The sequence below is a fragment of the Lepisosteus oculatus genome, chromosome 20 (assembly GCF_040954835.1).
Source record: "Lepisosteus oculatus isolate fLepOcu1 chromosome 20, fLepOcu1.hap2, whole genome shotgun sequence".
In the NCBI taxonomy this organism is placed as follows: domain Eukaryota; kingdom Metazoa; phylum Chordata; class Actinopteri; order Semionotiformes; family Lepisosteidae; genus Lepisosteus; species Lepisosteus oculatus.
In genome coordinates this window covers 3641220-3661225 of record NC_090715.1, presented here as the reverse complement: position 1 = coordinate 3661225, position 20006 = coordinate 3641220, and the positions used below count along the sequence as shown (strand labels likewise).

At 43.7% G+C, this 20006-nt stretch overlaps 1 protein-coding gene and 1 long non-coding RNA gene across 2 annotated transcripts; both read left to right on the top strand.

Moving 5' to 3' along the window:
• The first annotated feature begins 43 nt into the window (after window positions 1-43).
• amfrb (autocrine motility factor receptor b) lies at window positions 44-11694 on the top strand. Its single transcript, XM_006641403.3, has 13 exons — window positions 44-674; window positions 1522-1614; window positions 2382-2546; window positions 2926-3078; window positions 3503-3543; window positions 3837-3969; window positions 4709-4842; window positions 5100-5210; window positions 5561-5751; window positions 6186-6289; window positions 6509-6643; window positions 7355-7545; window positions 8158-11694. The coding sequence occupies exons 1-13, from the start codon at window positions 426-428 to the stop codon at window positions 8324-8326; spliced, it is 1869 nt and encodes a 622-aa protein (XP_006641466.2). The 5' UTR covers window positions 44-425; the 3' UTR covers window positions 8327-11694.
• A 5800-nt stretch (window positions 11695-17494) lies between these two features.
• LOC138224374 (uncharacterized) lies at window positions 17495-19120 on the top strand. Its single transcript, XR_011182848.1, has 4 exons — window positions 17495-17744; window positions 18100-18151; window positions 18292-18342; window positions 18847-19120. It is a non-coding gene; the product is annotated as an uncharacterized lncRNA (long non-coding RNA).
• Window positions 19121-20006: the final 886 nt, after the last annotated feature.

The window sequence follows — 20006 nt, the reverse complement described above, 5'->3', positions numbered from 1 at the left end:
GGGCCACGGAAGGATTGTGCAAGTCTGCTGCTGAAGCAGTAACTGGATCCATCTGGAAACACTAGTAATATCGAGGCCAGAGAGTAAGAAAAAACCGCCCCGTTTTTACTCATTAGCAAAAGCAACACAAGTGCCTGCAGTTATCCGAGAAAATCATCAGGATTTAGCAGGGTTACAACACCCCCATGTCGCAGAATGCGATATATCGACAACAACTTTGAACTGGCTTATCCTCATGTAGTCCGTCCGGCCTGAATCTGTCACTCTTAATTAGTTTGACTGGGTTTTTTTTTTTACAACGTTTTACTTCAATAAAAAGAACCAATTTAAACCGTTATTGATCGCATCTCCGCGGTGTCGAGTCCGTGAAACAAGGTATTGAAACCGATTGTATTTATTGAACTCGGAGCCGGTCGAGCGCCAGGATGCCGTTGCTGTTCCTGGAGCGGTTCCCGTGGCCCAGCCTGCGGACCTACACGGGCTTGAGCGCGGTCCTGCTGGCTGGGAGCATCCTCAGCGCCTACAGCACGGTGACCGAGCCGGGCTACAGCCTGCCTGAAGCCGGAGACCCCCACCCCAGCCCGGGTCAGGACGAGAACCAGATTGACGGCGTCGGGAACGGAGTCGCTGCAGATGTGCTGTGGTACCTCGTTTCGGACAGCTTTTTTGTTTGGGTATGTAGGTAGACAAAACAGGAATCCAATGCAGATGGGTATTGTGTTTTACGTTATTCATTTTAAAGGGGTGGCATGTGTTCATTTCTTATTTTCAAATTAAATTGACAGTGTCATTCTAACTGTGATGCCGTTGTTCGGTTCCCGTACTCCTGTTGAGAGTATTATTTATTTATCTGCTGCCTTTCAAGTTAAAGTATCTCAAGGTGCTTTGGTCACCACTTTATAAAAATATATTTCTGCTCTGGGATCAGCCTAGGTAAGACCTTTTTTGTCTTGGAACAGAGAAGACTTCAAGGAGCCTGATTCAAATTTTAGAAATCTTCAGTATCAACAGTGCAACATGAACCAGAGAGCACAAATGGAAACTGTGTGAAAGTGCATTTAAAACGGTAAAACAGAAATAGACACCTAACAAGCCAAATTGTTTGACTGGACTCGTTTGGCTTCTCGCCATTCTTAATATTCTGAAGTTCCAGGGTGCAGTCCATGAATGCCAAGTGATTTAACTAAAATTAGGACTAATCGGAATACCAGCAGTGCTCAAGTTTCCACAGGCATGGGAGCTGATGAGAACAGTCAATGTTTATTTGTTGCAGAAAAAAAAAAAACATGACTTCATGTCAACTGAACAATTCGATCGTGCAGGAGCTTGGATTAACTTCAGATTTTGTGCAAACAGATGTTGAGTGGGTTTCTGTAACCGTGCTAAGTGGCTGTATGTTTACTGAGCACATTTGTTGCTTTACGCTAAACTACTGAAGAGGTTACATGTAAGGTGATGCCACATGGATTACAGTGTAGATTGTTTTTGTACCTGTGACTCTGTTTTACCCCCACAACACAGGTCCTGGTAAACACAGCGTGTTGCTTCCTGATGATGATTGCCAGAATGATTCAGTACATGGTGTTCGGCCCCCTGAGAGTCAGTGAGAGGCAGGTAATGAGAATCGGATTTCTTTTCCTTTTCACACCTGGAAAATTGAGAGGTCTAAAATTCATACTTATGATAAACTGTAGTGATTCAATTTTAATTGTGCGCAAAACTAAGCAGGCACCTTTTCTGTGATTTTGTTACGCAGGTATGCTCCTGTTTTGAAAATGTTGTGGGTTTTCAAGACATCTAAGTAAATAAGTGTGCAACAGCATGTTTACACAGTTACAGCAGAGTGCATCAGTATTGCATCACGAGATTGTCAAGAGGATTCCGGTTTAGTAAAAAGGCTGCATGATGTCAGTCTTCATGCTGAGATACACATATAAGTTACATTAGGCTTAACTCGGTTTTCTCAAGTTTATTTAAGTGGTAATGTGGACAATAAAGTCTGTTCTGTTAATCATTCACAAAACGCCTAGAGATTTGGTAACTGAACAACTTTAATCCCCTGAGAAGCCTCTCAGACAGAGCTTGAATGTGATGGTTTGGTCTGACTTTTCTCAGTCTTTTAATTATTTAGCTGTGAAGTTTATGTATTGAATGCAACCTTCTGATTAATTTAAGTAATGGTTGAATCTTTTTTATGGACTGAATTATTATAGCTAATAATTTTTAACTTTATCAGCCACGTGCCATTTTAGCTCCAACACCAAAAGAAATGCCAGCTAAACACCGAAGCAACCTTACAACATTCTGTGATTGCACGAGTGTTAGCAAAGCTGTTAAAATTGTTGATGTGAGCCTTAGCATCTGTCCGTCAATCTCTGCAGCACCTGAAGGACAAGTTCTGGAACTTTATCTTCTACAAGTTTATCTTCATCTTTGGCGTGCTGAATGTGCAGACTGTGGAAGAAGTGGTCATGTGGTGCCTTTGGTTTGCAGTGCTGGTCTTTCTGCATCTCATGGTCCAGCTCTGCAAAGATCGGTTTGAATATGTAAGTAGCACTGGACCATTCAAAAAGTCAGGTGTGTGCTGTTATTTGCTATGCAGTCTGTGCCCCGCAAGGCCAGCTCGTTAGACAAGCGATCTTTTGGAAGTCCATGAGGTGTATTTCCCGTCTTTAGTTTAACCCTCATTTTTAATGTCTTATGACTGGTGTCACCTTATAGCAGCTCCTCTGGTTTAGATGGTGGGATGTGTAAAGCAATCTGAAAGTACGGCTATTAACTTTTGTTGAAGGAAATCTGCACCATCCTGCAGACGTGCCAAATCCTTGCATACAGTGATTTTGTCACTGGGTCACATGAAACGGTCTTAGAAATGGACGGGAGGGGACAGAACCCCATGTTCTTCATGCTCTGTGTGCTCCCCAGCTGTCGTTCTCGCCCACCACCCCCATGAGCAGCCACGTGCGAGTGCTGTCCCTGCTGGTGTCCATGATGATCTCCTGCTGTGGGCTGGCTCTTGTCTGTGGGCTAGTGGGGCTGTCCCATGGAATGCACACTGTGGCCTTCATGGCTGCTGAGGTACGACCAGTCTCCTCCTAAATTACTCAACATTGATCGTCTCTCGAGGATAGAGCTTTCTCGGCATTTTGTATTGAAAGAAATTTCAAGTAATGCACATAATCCCACAAGTTTTGCTTACAAGATATAAGAGTTTGAAGTGTATTTTCATGATGGATTTTACCCTTTGTGCTCTACATCACATAATACTTTTGTGGTTAATTTTTCAAGAGGCAGTCTTAAGCCAATCTGGGGATATTTTCAGATATGTTTACATACGCTAGTTAAGGAATCAGCTGACAGATTCAGGGTGTAGTTTGGAAATAACTGTATGTAAGAACACAAATTTGTGATCTGTACAGGAACTGCCATAATGTTAAATTGCAACTAAGACGTTATAATACTGTATAGTCATCCTAATGTCTGTGGATGTTTTGTTTTCCAGTGTCTGCTGGTCACTGTGCGGACCGGTCATGTCATCATGCGGTGAGTGCCATCTGACATGTAGCCGCATGCTTCAGTTCAGCTGTCTGATTAAGAAAACATAACATCCAGATGTTGTTCAGACTGAAAGAGGAAAATCTGGCTTACAGTTAAAAAAACCTGCAAAGCTGCAGTGTACAGTGTACAAGATAGCGCCATAATCTTTATTTGTTTAAACTTTTCTTTGACGTTTTGGTTACTGATTTGTATGGGGGAAAAATGCCCTGGGACCCAGTACTGCATTGCTTGGTTTGTTAGCTAGGGCTCCTGACTCCCGGTCTTGTCGTTTGCTACAGGTACACCATCCACCTCTGGGACCTGAACCACGAGGGCACCTGGGAGAGCAAGGGCACCTATGTGTACTACACTGACTTCGTCATGGAGCTGGCCCTGCTGTCCCTCGATCTCATGCATCACATTCATATGCTAGTAAGAGCCAGAAGAAAGTCCTGGATCATATGTCACCACAGCCCAGAACAGTCTGCGGTTTACTTTCCAGATTGTGCATGTGGTGTTGCATTACATATGGTTCTCCCTGCGGCAAGTTGGTGGCATGTTGTCTGGTCCAGGGCGTAAGTGTTACCCTGTGCCCTGTGCCCTGTGCCCTGTGCCCTGTGCCCTGTGCCCTGTGCCCTGTGCCCTGTGCCCTGTGCCCTGTGCCTTTGGGCTGGGCTTCAGGTTGCTGAGATCCTTGCCAGGCCTAAGTGATTTTGAAGGATGGATGCCTTATCCCCTAGCCATCATGAAGCCCTGCAAAACAAAATTTGTCAAATTTTTTTATCTCCTTCAGAGGTGGTTGATATGATTTCATCAAAAGCAGGCTTCGGTTTCATAAAATATGCACCAGTCACCCTGTCAAAGACGCCGTTCATTCTTGCGCCCCAAGCTTCCAGTATTGGGCTTTGAGCTGCTGCAGCCATACTCTCTGATAATGGATCTCAAAATAAAATCTGAAGTTTCTAAACTGCTTTTACGTTAAAAAAAAAAATATTAGTGCACTAATGGGGGGGGGGGGGGGACTAGTAATCAGATGGTGCACGCTTGAGGAAGTGCTTTAGTTCTCTCATCAATAAGTGGATTAAGAGGGTAGTCAAAAGTTCTGTTTTAAAAGAATGATCTTTGCCGATGACTATGGACTTTGCTGCCTGCTGCTCTTGTCTTTCTCTAGCTCTTTGGCAACATTTGGCTGTCGATGGCCAGCTTGGTGATATTCATGCAGCTTCGCTACCTTTTCCACGAAGTGCAACGCAGGATTCGGCGCCACAAGAACTACTTGCGTGTCATTGGCAACATGGAGGCCAGGTGAGCACCCAGCTTGAAGCAGATAGACTGCGAGGACCTTGTATACAATGACAACTGCAGGAGAGAGACTTAAGGTCTCCTTAGGTTTCCCAACTTTCTTATGTGTAAAGATTATGCTTGTTTTCATCCAATATTTGTTTAGCATCTTTTTCCCCTTCTGACTGTGACAGTTGCTCTCAATGTGCCTGTCTAAGTGAAGACCAGTTTACTGCCACTTCAGGCCGGTGAGTAATCTGTGCCCCTGTCCTGGCTTGCAGGTTTGCTGTGGCTACGGCTGAGGAACTGGCTGCCAACAACGATGACTGTGCCATCTGCTGGGACTCCATGCAGGCGGCACGCAAACTGCCCTGTGGGCATCTCTTCCACAAGTACGCCCTGTCCCGATCAGTTTTCAACACATGTCTGGACTTGGGTCTTATTCCTTTTCTCAGTCGTTTGAATAACTTTTTAAAGCCTGGTTGGAGAACACGCATACGTGAACCGAAAGTTGCTATTTTGCTTCTGTTGTGAAAATGTAGTACAGAATTTTTTGACCTATTCGATTGAATAGAAGGAGTTTGGTTATGGTAAACAATTAACTGTAATAATAACCCGGGAAGAGCTTTGTCTTTCTGCGGCACTCTTACAGCTAGATCCTGGAGTTTTCTAAGAGCGATGGCCGATCAGTGGGGACCTGTCTGTGGTCCAGGCTGACTGTGTTGGTGTTTGTGTCCCGCAGCTCCTGTCTGCGCTCCTGGCTGGAGCAGGACACTTCCTGCCCCACCTGCCGCATGTCTCTGAACATCAGCGAGGGCGGCCAGGCCAGGGAGGACCGGCAGAGAGAGGTGCTGGACGACGCCATCGGCCCAGGCCCGGCGGGAGAGGCCAGGCCTCACCTCAACCAGCACAACCACTTCTTCCACTTCGACGGTGAGGCACGCTGCCCCTGCTGCTGTCTGCTAACTGAACCTGTTAAAGACGTTTTATAAATACGGTAGACTTGCAACTGAACCTTATGTGGTCGCAGCTTTTATGTGTTTGGCTCTGGAAAATAAAAATCTAGGGAAAAAATGCTTTATTCCCTGAAAAAGCCATCTATAGCTACTTAATGAGCCTATACAGTCATATTAACTTTTATTTACTGTTTTTATACTTATATTTGATATCTTGTATTACCTTAAGAAGTTAGTTTTTTTGTAAGGGTGATAGGGTCAAAGTTGACTATATCTGACTTTCTTTATACACCGCTCAAAATCCCTAACCCCTGTATACGTTGCGAGTTGACTGTCTAATAAGTATTGTTGATTTAATGCAAAATGGCTTGGAATCCTTTGCAGATTCTTTTCTTGCATTGTACTTTGTAGGTTCCCGCATTGCGAGCTGGCTGCCCAGTTTTTCAGTGGAAGTTATGCACACAACTAACATTCTTGGAATTGCACAGGCCAACAACTCCCAGCTTAATGCCATGGTGAGTACGCAGGATGTGGTATAGTGCTGAATCAAACCGTTAAAAATTACAAGACCGTTCAGAGAACCTTTTTAGTGCTCGTTCCATCAGAGTTGGTTTTAGATGGATACTGGATACTGAAAAACATTTTGAATAATTCTGTGCTCCTGGGGAAAAGCAGCGAATAGCTGTTTGACATGGAAAGTTCAATGGCAGCTTCTTTTTCCTGTCCTCCTGCAGGCCCACCAGATCCAGGAGATGTTTCCTCAGGTGCCGTATCACCTGGTGCTGCAGGACCTCCAGCTCACGCGCTCTGTGGAGATCACCACCGACAACATCCTGGAGGGGCGCATACAGGTTCCCTTCCCCCAGCAGGCAAGTCACCCACGACTGCCAGCAGCTCTGGGCGCTTCAAGATTGCCGTGCTGTGTACATTGCTGCGCACAATTTTACATTTTTAAGAAATACATCAGTAGACAAATTTGCTACTACTTGATTAGTTCTCATAAGGAACTTGAGCATGATGATTTTAAAGATCTGTAAATTTTAAAGATATTAGCTATATACAATTTCTTGCATTAGGAATTTGTCTTTTTCGCATATATATTCTCCATGAGACACACAGACAGGAAGAGAAGCTTGGGGTCAGAGCGCAGGGTCAGCCATTTATACGGCACCCCTGGAGCACCTGGGGTTAAGGGCCTTGCTCAGGGGCCCAACAGAGTAGGATTCCTCTGCTGGCCGTGGGATTTGAACCTGCAACCTTCCAGCCACAGGCGCAGATCCTTAGCAACAGTGCCACCGCTCCGCGGATGTGAATGAAGCCTCAGAAGCAGAACCATCTTGTTCTGTGCGCACAGCTGTTTGAAAGCTGTAAAGATACTTTTTAGCATAAAGGTTCCTAAAGCCTCACCTGCTTTGTCCCAACACATTTTATTTAACCCTGCTGAAGTTATTGAAGTTATTCTCTGAGCCTGTACAACACCACGCAACGGGTAGGTTTTCAGAACACCCTGAAAAGAAGAATCAAGAAACCTCCCTGACCTGGATTTCCCTGCTTGACTTTCTGTCTCCTGACACTTTCAGCCCAGCGAGCGCCCTGTCCTGCAGGTGACGTCTTCCCCCGAGGAGCCCACTGGGGCTAGCGGAGGCGGTGAGGCAGTGCCCAGCGAGACCGAGGACTTTGAGGCCAGGGGCAGCCGCTTCTCCAAATCAGCTGAGGAGAGACAGAGGATGCTGTTACAGAGAAAGGAGGACCTGTTGCAGCAGGCACGCAGGTACACCCTTCTCAGCTCTTGTGTGTCTCAAGTGAGAACCGTTGCTGATTCTGCAGTACTGTTTCCATTTGCAGTGAAGCCTTTGTGCCACTGTGGCCACTGTATGTCTAGAATACTTTCTGTGAATACTGCTGCTGCTGTTAGATTCATAGTAATCGTAGCTCTGGTCCAACATGCAGAAAGGGAAACTTGATTTTACAGCTGAGACTTAAGGCTTAAATCTGTTGTGGGCATGAAGGTAATGTCCAGTTTACAGCTTTGTTGAGCGGCCCAAAGCAATTTCTTTTCTCTACCCACAATGTTAAATTTTTACTCTGCATCTCGGCACACATGCACATATGACTTGTCAGAGCAAGAGAATGTTTACAGACTCAGGCCGTCTAGTTCACTTGTCTTTTAGTCGCTAATTGATCTGTGGATGTTGTTTAGCTTGTTTCTTGAAAGAAGCCAGGGTATTGTCTTCGATAGCCCGGGAGGGTAGCTTGCCCCTAAAGGACTGTGGGAGCTTGCCCCGTACTCCCACAATCCTTTAGGGGAGGAAGAAAAAATTGGAGGTAATCAAGGTAACCTTTTTGAGGGTTGCTTTATTGACTCTGCTCCCTGCTTTTTCAGGCGATATCTCAGTAAGAGCCCAGAGGAGATGGAGGAGGAAGAGGAGGAGGAAACCCTGCCTTCTTCAGAGGTTGATAACCCCAGCTCGGACTCTCTGACGCTGCGGCGCAGGATGCTGGCAGCAGCTGCAGAACGCAGGATGCAGAGGCATCGGGACGGGCCGCAGTGAAGGCTTCCTGGGACACATCCCGTACACACTTGCCTACCAGCTGCAGGCTTCTTGCATAACTTGACCAAAGTGGTGTAGCAATTTGTCTTTCAAAGGCATAATCTTAGAAGTGCTGCCGATGAAGTAGGGGGGGGAAGGAAATTAATATCTTTTTCAATTTTTACAAACTTCTTTTAAACAAAAAAAAAATCGCAAGCATGGCATTTGGCTGTACTGTGACTTTGCCTTGCTGTGTTAGGTTGCCTTAGAAAGAAAAAGACCATCAGGGGACTTTGATATGTCTTTATAGCTACAAAGCTTTAAATAATCTCACCACAGGAAGTGCACTGCATTTGAATTGAGGGCTCCGGGTTTGAACCTTTTAATGCACGGAAAAACATGAAACCCCACAAGTTCCTATTTTGAGAAAAACTCAAATGTGTTTGAAATAATTTACATGTTTCATGCTCACTTCCTTAAGAACAGCATATGTTCTTCAAATTTGCATGTACAGTATTACTGTCTCCTTTAGTTACAAAATTTGTTTGCAGAAGGAAGTTTAGGGTTTTGTGATGTCTTAACCATTTAATTTAGGCAGAGCAACAGGCGTTTTCTCTGACACGAGTAATGTGTCATTGGCCAGTTTGGCATTTACTGTGAGCGCATTCAAAACCTGTTTTTTTTAGTGGTTTTTGAATGTTATTTGATTAGAAACAATTCCTAACTTTAAACACAGCTGGAATTTCTACAGATGCTGGAATCAAATTTTAAAGTATTTGAATTGTTTCTTATGATTTGAATCGCTGTCACTTTAAATTAATTTGAGCTGATTAAGGAATATAATAAGTAGAAAAGAAACAATTCTTTAGAAGTCTAGATGGAGGAAAATATTTTAGAAATTGCAGTAATCTGAGGGTTTTTCAAGCTACTTTGTTCATTTGATGTCTGCCATGTTCTAACAACAAGCACTTTAATTCTGAAAAGTGAAATGTTGCTATCTTGCAGAATTCATTTAAAAGACAAAATGGTAGTCATCTATTTTTTCTACCTATTATAAATGCTTGGTGCTATGATGGAGCAGCTGTAACTACTGCTAGCCTGGGACTTGTATACCTCTGAAGTATTCACATAAAGAAATCTTATAGTATTTATAAGGCAGGAGCACTTAACGCACTGAGAGTACACAAACTGGCTTTTGCATGTCTGCAAAGCTAAACGTGCTAAACGTTAAACATTTGGTTCAGGCAATAGCTTTGGCATGTCTTGTTTTAAAAAGCCTCAAGGTCTTGTGTTCATGCAGCGTTATAACGGAACGGGATGTGCACTTGGTTAGTGGATATGGTTGGGTGGAAAAGCTCTTGCTATCCAAGCATCTCTGTTTCTGTGTGTTTCAGTGCAGTGATTCTGTTAGTCTTGCTAGCTCGTATGTAAGTGATCCGGAGTTCTTGGATTGCAGACATGAAGGGCCAGCTGAACTTGTTGGCTTCTAATCTTGGGAGAAGTTTGAATTTAGAGGAAATATCTTTGTTCTTGTGAAAACCAAGGGGTGAGATGATGAGACTGTAGACTTCTGAGATTTATAACATTGTCGTTTCTCAGCATTTACTTTTTTCTTCAGTGAATGTTTCAGCATGTAGTCGAGAATTACTCTTTCACCATGCTCCACTCATTCCTGTATCCTGAATCACATTACCCATGCTGTGTTTCAGATTTTTGTCTGCTTTGTCCCAGGATTTAATCGGTGACTACACTTGGCTTCAAAAATTTAAAATGTCGCTTTTGCTTAGCATTAGATGACATTACATTTCAAAATTTGAGACTTCTGACAAGCCAATACCAGCGTAAGCCTGACTCAAGCCGGGATAAACGCTGGGACAATCCTGCTCCGGTCAGAGCAGTCAAAACATCGGAGTGAGTAACTTGGAAGATAAGTTATTTTTAATACCATAAAATTTAGGACAGTGTTTTGTAGTTTCAGTCAGATCCTGTTTTCGTTATCTCGAAAAGCATAAAGATGAGTCATCTGTTTCCCTTTTAATAATTGCTGTAGCCATTAGCACTCATCACCCCTCTCCTTCTTTTCTGTACATTTTGCAGGATAGTTATTCGAAGATATTTGATTTTTACCATGTTCTAGTCCATATTTATATTTATTGGGGTGCAAATTGGTACCTGTAGTTACACAGGTGGCAGAGAATGTACACTTAGCTATAAAGAGGCTCTTAGTGTAGCATATTCTTCGTGACTGCGACTTACACAGGTTTGCCTGACCTGATAGTAGCGGGGGCACGAGACAGCAGCAGGAGACTGGCATCAGCGCCACCGCAGTCAGGGACCTGGTGGTGACTCACTGGGCTCCATGCATGCGTGAGGGTGTGCATTTTTACTGTAAGTCAGACAATTAGACCTTTTAAGTTAATTACAAAGTTGACCGAGATTGAAACCCAAAAGACATTACAGCTGCCTAGCATCTGAGTTTTTCATGCCTGATGTGGAGAATGCCTTCACCGTGTTTCAGTCGATTTAAACAAACTCGCCTTGAGACCTCTTTTGTATCGATGCAGCAGAATCTGCAATGGTTACAGTACAATCGGCTGTACAAGCAACTTCTTAAAAAAAGATGGACCTTTGTTTGTATCCAGTGGTGTGGACTGCCAGCCTCTCGGCACACTAGAGCAGCTTTTGTTTTCCTTGTTCTGGATCCCAAGTAATGAAGGAAAAATCGTATTTTTCCATGTATCTTTAATAGGTTATTGATTGTTTTATGTACAACCCAGGGGGTCTCTAACCCTGGTCATGGAGAGCCCCAATCCAGTTATTCTCATAAGTCACCCAATATCGTTGATGATTCAGAGATCAGAATCATTTAACCAGTCGATCAGTTGAGTTTATTTAGAATTGGTCAGTCAGAAGCAAATACTGATCCTTGAGGACCGAAGGATATTCTGTTGTTCCAAATGTCCTGACTTTAGAGATCCTGTCCCATTGCTTCAGGCCTTCAGCTGGTGATTTAAAGGCTGCCTACAAAACCTGCTAGACTGGGACGTTCCAAGATCAGGTATCAGGACCCCCTGGTAGAACTAGTGCTTGTATTTGCACAGTACAGTATTTGTGTATCCTGCAGATGCACACACCCATAGTTTTTCCTCAGAAAGACAGTCGCACCTCTGGGGTTTCTCTGTTGACTTTTTTGTTATCCCCATAGCAGAGAAACAAAACTGGACGATTTACCAAACTATTTGGTTACTTTTCGTACACAAGCATTTGTGCCTAAAATTAACAGTGGAGTGACTACGTAATTTTTGTAAATAATTTTGTAATATGAAATAACTGTATTGTAAATGTTTAACTGGCCCTGGAAAAAAAAAATAAAACTCAGTACTACCACACTTCTTCGTAGCTGTCAATATTTCCAATATTTTTTAACACTGGAGAAGTAATTGGTTTCTCATTGTGTCCATTTTAAATATGCATATCAAGGAACGTTTAACGATTCGACTCATCTCTCATACGAGCCACTTATTTGAAAATGGCAACTTCCTGTATTACTCTCATTAACTATTTACTATTTGCAAAGCAAATTTGGAATCATGAAAAAGCACCAGGAAACTGCTTAAGGGGTACAGTGTACTAAGTTGACCTTGGTAGTTCATAACGCATCTGCAGAACAACATTGGAAACTGACTCACACATGCAGACCTCGGAAATGTTTGAAAATACTTTTTTTCACATAAAATTGAACATATCTACATTTTTTAAAAGTCCAAAGTGTAGCCAACGCCTGACAACATTTGTAAATTTACAACAACAACACAAGGGTAAAAATGCAATCAAATTAAATTCCTTTTAAATCTTTCATAGCTTGTGAATGACATACTTTGTGTACTTGGTTTTCACAGCAATTACATGATTTATAGTCACTAACATGTTACCTCCTTCAGTGAGCACAGTGACACCGGGTCCTACACTGTTGGTTATATATAGTTATAGTAGTTCAGGTGGGTAGCTGCGTCCGCATCCATAGAAAAAAAAGTAAAGGTTTATTCCACGCTGAAAAGAGAAGAAAGAAAACCTTTTGGTTGTGGAGCCTTCTTCGCGAGTGAGAAGGCAGCTCCACAGCCGAAACATTGTTTTCTTTCTTCCCCTTAAACACGAAGAAGGCTCCCCAGCAACTGACCAATAGAAAAAAAAGGAATTCCAGCCCCCCAGCTGCCAGTAGAGCTTGTCTCTGAGCTTTTTCCCCAAAAAAAACCCCTCACCTCTGCAGGGAGGAAGCAGATCTGGAAAGAACATGCAACAATAGTACGGCCTTGTACCCTAATCTTATATCAAGTCTGAGCCTACTGAGATCCTGAAATCCTGGCTGTTGCTGCAAGTAGTGTGTGGGGTGGGAGAGACCTGTAGGTGGTGCTCTTCCATCTTACTCCTTCTTTAAGGGGTTCATCTTATCCACCCGATTGTTTAAGCAAAGTCCACACAGATTGGCATGCAGGGCTGTTGGTGTGTCTCACCTTGTGCTGCATTTCCACAACGACAAAGATGAAGTTAACTCAAGCTGACATGTAAAGTACTTGAGGATGGAAAGCACTATCTACAGAAGAGGACTTAGTCTTGTACTTCACTTTTTGCACAGTAGTGAAATGACTAGTGGGCTACAACCCATCAAACAATGAAGATGAGACTATTAGGTCCTGGAGTGTTAAGGTACAGCTTTAGTATCTCCAGGAAATGTCTGTATGTGCGATATGCATGCAAGTTTTGTGTAATCCCTGGAATTCTGTATAAATGTTAAATTACCAAGTACGTGCCTGCCCCCCAACAATGCCATATGTGAAGTAGTTATACAAAATAACTGAGGAAGAATGGTAACTTTGCCATGTACTAGACAGCAATTAAATCTAATAAGCTACTAGAATTGATGTACTGTACTCCATCAGTGGCACAGCCCTGTAGTAACGAAAGCATTTCTGCTCTAGATTAAGCTCTCTCAACCCCACTTTTGGAGAACCTATGGAGGCTCTATACTTAAGTGATGATTTAAGCACCCGGACCAACTCTCCCTCTGATGTGAAATTCTAAGAGTTGCAACAGATCAGAAGACCCCTCAAGGTAAGGGGCACCTATTAGTAAGTGATCAGGTAACAGAGTAGCACAATCTTTCCCCGGTGCTCCTAGTTAAATAGTGGGTGACTCAATTGGCATGTTTCAGGATGAAGTGTGGAGATCCCTTCTCCTGTCCAGCTTTTTGGAGAAAGGGCATCTTCAAAGGGTTGGAGGATGCTGGGCAGGCTTATGGGGGGATTGATGGGCAGGGCCCTCACATAATTCAGACAGTTGAGCTACTCCACACCTCTGAGGAAAACAGAGCCTATAGCAGCTACAGAAAGCAAACAGCCAGGAAACCCTGTTACCTGCCAGCTTGGGACCTTGGTTTCCTGTGCGCCCTTCGTCCTGTTGATACCAGAGTTCTCCTGCAGTTGCAAGTCTCAGGCTATTTATAATCCAACAACCACAACTGAAGCTCCTTGGTTATTGCAAGGAATGATTCACCTCTATTTAGACCTAACCAGAAGGTATCTCCAACTTTCCCTTATTGTACACCCTCAGATAGAACAATTCCTCAAGGTGGCATTGTTGCCCAAGAAAAGCTACCCCTGAAGGTAGGGTTATCACTAAATCACACATGACCCAGTGGTACCACAACAGAGGACAGTTTAGAGAAATTAATGGCTATATACAAAAAAAGACTTTCAGCAGCACCTTAAAAGAGGTTATTTGACCAATTTTGAAAAATTTAGTGGTCATTGTAGCAGTCTCAGAATAACAGTTCAATACCAACATTCCTACTGTTGACTCCCAAGCTCCTCAACCTTACCCGGATCATTTCTTCATCTACATTTAGCATCACAGACTACAAAGTCTACAATGGCCAGGCGGGCACACGCACACAGGCACATGCCACTCCCTACTGGATAGGAGGACTTACTGCATTTCCAAGCCAAGCCCCACAGATGATAAGCTAGCTTCAGTAACAAAGTTCATGTTGCATTTTCTAAGCCATTGATATCTTGCTTTTTTCCCATCAAACAGATTCCACTATTCCTGAGTCATTGCAACAAGAGCAATACAACTCACAATAAATCATTCTTCTCTCCCCCTCTGGGCCCTCAGGCTTCACTTTTATAAGCCTCTTTGTTAATTACAGGGACTTGGCTAATTCCATGGGAACCTATCCTGAAAGCCCTACAATCCTCATGTGGAATGCCCAGCTGTGTCCAGCTCAATAATGCTCACCTGCTTCCAGATCCCTGCCTGCTCAGAAGCCATCTTGGCTCAGAGAAACACCACAGTCTGGGCTTGAGCCAAAATGCAAGGTTCTTGCAGAAGCCTTCTAGAGACAGTATGACATTGCTTAAATCATTTTTCCTTGCACAATTATGAATCATTCTTTGTAAACCTTTCAACATACCTCAACCTATTTCACAAATAGATTAAGAAAAAATGGTAATTATTTACCATTATTATTTATCTTCCTATGTCAGAACACTTGTTAATGCCTGCTATGATTGAAATAGTGTTATGAATCAATAGCAGTTGATGTATCACAAAGGAGAAAGCCAATGCTGCAGACACGATATAAATGCATGCTTTTCTAATAGTCCTCTGTATTTATAAGACAATAATAATTAATGAGAGTGTTGGAATTTCAGTTAACTAAGGAGATTGAAGCATTACTTTGAGACATAGAATTTGCCTTACAATATTTTTGTACCCTGTATAGATGTTTTTTCCTGATTAGCAGCCTCCTTCCATTTGTATGAGAATTGTCTGGTGGTTTGGTAAGTAGGCATTTAAATAAACTAGCAGGGTGACTTGTTTTAATCATCAGTAGAATCTGATATAACATTTTGTTTTCAGTTTCATCCGGGATTTCTGTTAATTCGTTTCTCCCCCTACCAATGTAGCATCATCACATCAGAAGTGATTATAAGATCAGGCTGTAAACTTTTCTGGGACAGTTGAAGCTAGGACATCACTCCTGAGTTAGTGGCAGACCAGAGGAGACATGAGGTCAGGTCTCCTGTTAACATGCAGGCTGAGGCCCAGCAGTGAGAGTCACCAGGCTGAAGCTGTGTCTAATAATAGCAGTAGGAAAGAACAGGTCTGGCAGATATGAGAGCAGAGAAGTGGCTTCAGTTCAAGAAACTCCGATTAGGGGAGAGACATGAGTGTGACGGTCTCAGAGGAGACTGGGGAGAAGAATATCAGAGGAATCCTGGAAGGGACCGAGAGAGATCACTTATTCCAGGTGGAAATTGTCCTTTATAAAGAATGTGATTATTCACAGAGAGCAGCCTGTTCAGTGTGAGAACGGGGCTCTGCAGTAAGTCCATTGTGAATGAGAAAGTGAGTTAGGGCTCCACGGAGAGGCGGACTGAGTTAGCAGTGGTGGCTGGACACAGGAATGTGTGCTGACAGCTGTGTGTGCTCAGCCTAGGACACGAGAGTGAGATGTCTGAGAGGTTGTGTGGGTTTTAACATGAGTGTGTGGAGTCTCAGCCTGGGAATGAGGTGCTGGAGACTCTGAGCTGTGGGAGACCCAGCCCGGTGGTGTCGGGAGATGATGTCAGTGGCAGGGAGCGGACCCGGAAGTCCAAGGGCTGGCGGGTCACGAGAGGAGGGAGCAGGAAACTCCATGAGTCATCGGGAGCAGGCGGCTCCTGGAGAGATTGAGAAGTGACACTGAGGTGCAAGGAAGGCCTTGAAGAGAAGCAGCCTCGGTTGATGCTGTGTCAGCCTGCCAGTAAGGCAGAGAAGGCAGTAGAGCGACTGTTTCGAGGGCGTTCCACTGCTGCTCCCCGAAAAGAACCAGCCAGAGGGTGAGAGCTAGAGGTGAAGCTCACTGAGCTCGGGAAACCACGAGTGAAGGGCTCGGCGATGTGAGAAACCTCAGGCATGAGCTCAGAGGAGATGAGAGAGGACAGAGGCGTTGGGGGATTGTAGACTGTGGCCTGAGAGTCCAGGAGCTGGGGGCCCAGACATCTTGGTGTAGGCGTCTGGTTGCTCAGATGAGGGGGCTGTGATTATCAGCAGGAGAGGAGAGTGTGTGTAAAGAAAGAAAGTTCCCCAGCAGGCTGTCAGGGGTGTGGGGGTGTGTCTGGAGTGTTAGATATGTCTGTTGGTGCCCATAGTGGCGTCAGACGCCTCTGTGCAATCAGCCAGCTTTCTTTGAGCTAGTTCTTCCTCCCTGCTGCTTTCAACAGCTGCCAGAGTCTCTGCCTGAGCCTCTCGCAGTATTCATGATACTTGTACAGGACACCATTGGCTCAGGCGCTGATCCTGCTCTTGACCTCTGTAGGAAATTGTTCATCTCCTGCCAGGTAGGTTCAGACTCTTCAAAAGGAAGGGAGGGTTCTTCTGGTTTAACGAGTGTAACCGTGTTGTCTCGGGTCGCTGTGGGTTCTTATAACTATTCTTCCACCTCCTCTCTTGTGAACTCCAGTTTTCCTCATCTTTTATCCACATATAAAGCTTAGGGTTTATATGCACGGAGACTGAGAAATTTGAATTTATTTGAATATAATATGTACTTCAGTACAGTGCACTAATGTTGAAAATATGCTAATGAGTTAACTCGTTACTGCAGTTAACCCGTTATAAAAATGTAGTTGCAGTGTGATTATACGCTGTGAACTACATTGACATGAACAAAGGGAAACGTGAAAGGATGTCATGGGGAAGTGTAGTCAAAAGTTCCTTTACACCAAGAGTTGTGGGAGAATGGCACAGGCGATCCAGCCATTTTGTTGAAACCAACAGCCTAATCATGTCTCATGAGGTGATCGAATCAAACTGATAGCAGTAGCCAAAAGGGCTGCATGGATTGAACACTGTCCTCTCATTTGAACTTTCTCATGTTCTTGTAACTTCTTAAATTAACTTCTTAAATCAGCTGCATGGCACAACTAATAAAAAGTACAAAGGTAGTAAACCGAGTGTGTGGTGAGATAAATAACGTTATAGAACAGTAAGTGTCCTGCAAAGATCCTTAGACCCCACAGCTCACCTACAGTTCATTCACATTCCTGTGGCTCTCAGATACTAATGAATATTAAATACCCTAACTGTGATTACTCAGGTGGACATGGGAAAAAAAACGATTTTGAAACTTGTAACTCATGGGGGTTCTGAACGCATGCTCGAGGAGGAGGAGCCAAGACAAACGAAAGCTGACCGTCAGCCTGTAGCCACGCCCACTCGAGTGACATCTTCCGCAGGCCACGCCCCGCGCACCTGTCCGCCAGGTTCTGCGGGAGAGAAGGACGCTGAGCGAGTTTGTTCCACGGTTTTTATTCTTATTTTTTCATTTTCGTTTATTTGAACGTAGATAAAATTTTACTCATGTAATTATGAAGTCTAAATCTCGCAGGAGAAAGAGGTAAAACATGTATTTTCGTTGGGAGCTATATAGCAGTTTTAATGTCTTTTCTTTTCCTAGAAAATGCTTTTGTTAGTTTTAACAAGCCACTTGCGTCTATTCCTTTTACATGGAGAAAAGCTCTGTTGTAGGAGTAAAGACACTGCTGTTTTACCAGAATGAAAACGTCGCTTTCTGTATATCTTAATCTTTCTTTATCAAACATTTCGTTAACTTGGTTCACGAAATACCTACCTAGAATTGTAGAGCTTTTTCATTATTTTCTAGAGTATGTTGGGCGATATGTTCTTATATGCGTGGTAAAATGTAAAACTTTTTAGTTTAAATTCTAAATTCTGCTGTTTTGTGTCTTCAGTTTAGTGTATACGGGCAGGACATGGCTCGCATTAAATAATGGGAGTATAAACGTAAGTATAAACGTTTTATTCATTTGTTTACACGTATTTTATTTAATTCTGTACTATGTGCCCTGGTGAAAACGAAAAAACCTTGTTTTAAATCTTGTCTTTAAATGCTCCTTTAAATGCGTCTGTTCTTGTGTTTCCAGCTTGGTGTCTTCGGGCGGGACATGCTCGGCTCAGCTGCGGGAATTATCTGTGTAGGTATAGACCTTTTTATTCGTTTACACCACACGTATCAAACTGAAGTACAGTATATACTGCACCTCCCGAAAATTGTTGGAAAACGTGATGCACCTCGTCAAAAGTAGACTCAAACTAGGAGATACTAGATTTCTCCACGGCGGAAGTGGTTTTGACCCGACAGCACTGTAACCCTGCGGTTTATCGAAATCATTTTCTGCTAAAACTGCGATCACTTTTTACCTTTTTTGATGCGCATAATACAGATTCACAAGACACCATTTTGTTAAAACAAGGGAGCCTATAAAGATTTGGATAAATTATTCATGTGTTAACCAAGTTGTTTCAAAAAAAGAATATGTAGCTGTATTGATTGTGTTGTGCCTTCGGTATTCAACTGTTTCATCTTCTGAACGTGTCAGTCAATACAGAGGTTCGATTTATTGTAAGTAGCTGGGATAATTTCGAGAACCCGCTTGTAACAGAAAGCACAGCTAATACAGATTTCTGTTATTTTGCAGGAAATCCAACGAACTTCCAGTCTTCATTCTGGTCGCTGCCCCGACAGATGCCTTGGAGAACCGGTAACGTGCTGTATGTTTCTGTGTTTTTCCCATGTAGTCTTTTCGTACTCTGTTGACTTGTAAAAGCATTTAGCATTAATATAGCCGAGCTTTGACACTTTGTAATTTAAATGCATGTTAATGTTCACTTCAAAGCCTGTGCATCTGTCGTTACTGGAATGCTTTGTTTTGTATGCAATTTTCGCTCAATAAATTATTACTTGAAGTTTGATTTTGTTCTTTCGTTTTTTGTGCAGAGTTCTGTATTCTCTTGGTCCTGAAAAACCTTGATGTTTGGTGAGTTTTTTGGCGGAGAGATTTTGCAGTTTCTTAAAAACCATGCGTTGGGCTGTTTTATCCTTGAAGTCCCGACCGCAAGGGGACGCCCTATCGCATTTTGACTTGAAAACTGCAGAGGCTACCCCCTTGTTAAGTGGGTCCAGATTTTCCCGCCAAAAAACTTATATATATCGGGTCTCTTTCAGGGCGTGGTCTCCTCCCATCAATCAAACCAAGCCTCGCCCACCCCCTTTTAGGAGAGGGGGTGGGCGGGGGCTGGCTGATTGACCACAGCTCTAGCCAAGCCCCCTCACTCCCAGCTGGAGAGGAAGGCAGGTTGGTGATGGCTTTGGTCCCTGCAGAGAGGCAGGTCACCTGGGGTGGACTTAGTTACAAGCTGTGACTGATGGGCTGAGTCCGCCCCGGGTGACTCGTCTCTCTCGGGACCCAGGCCATCACCAGCCCGCCTTCCTCTCCTGCTGGGAGTGAGGGGGCTTGGCTAGAGCTATCCTCAGTTCTCCTCCCCCCGGGGCTGTACCTGCGCTCGCTGCTAGGGACCCTAACCCCCCAGAGACTATCTAAAAAGGCGGGAAAATTTGGAGACACTTAAAAAGGGGGTAGCCTCCGCAGTTTTCAAGTGAAAATGCGATAGGGTGCCCCCTTGGGGCTCGTGGCGCAAAGTGCAAAACAACCCTTCGCATGATTTGAAAAAATACAAGACAATGCATGAAAAAATCAAGAGCTTTTATTGCAGAATGCACAGCACATACAGTAGCAGCAGTCAACAAGAAACAAGCTGGTCAAGAACTTCACTACATTAAGGTCAAGATACATCCTTG

Coding starts and splice junctions, on each gene's coding strand:
- amfrb (XM_006641403.3), top strand. CDS start 426: ATGCCGTTGCTGTTCCTGGAGCGGTTCCCGTGGCCCAGCCTGCGGACC. Junction 6,290..6,508: donor ACTCCCAGCTTAATGCCATG/GTGAGTACGCAG, acceptor GTCCTCCTGCAG/GCCCACCAGATCCAGGAGAT. Junction 6,644..7,354: donor AGGTTCCCTTCCCCCAGCAG/GCAAGTCACCCA, acceptor TGACACTTTCAG/CCCAGCGAGCGCCCTGTCCT.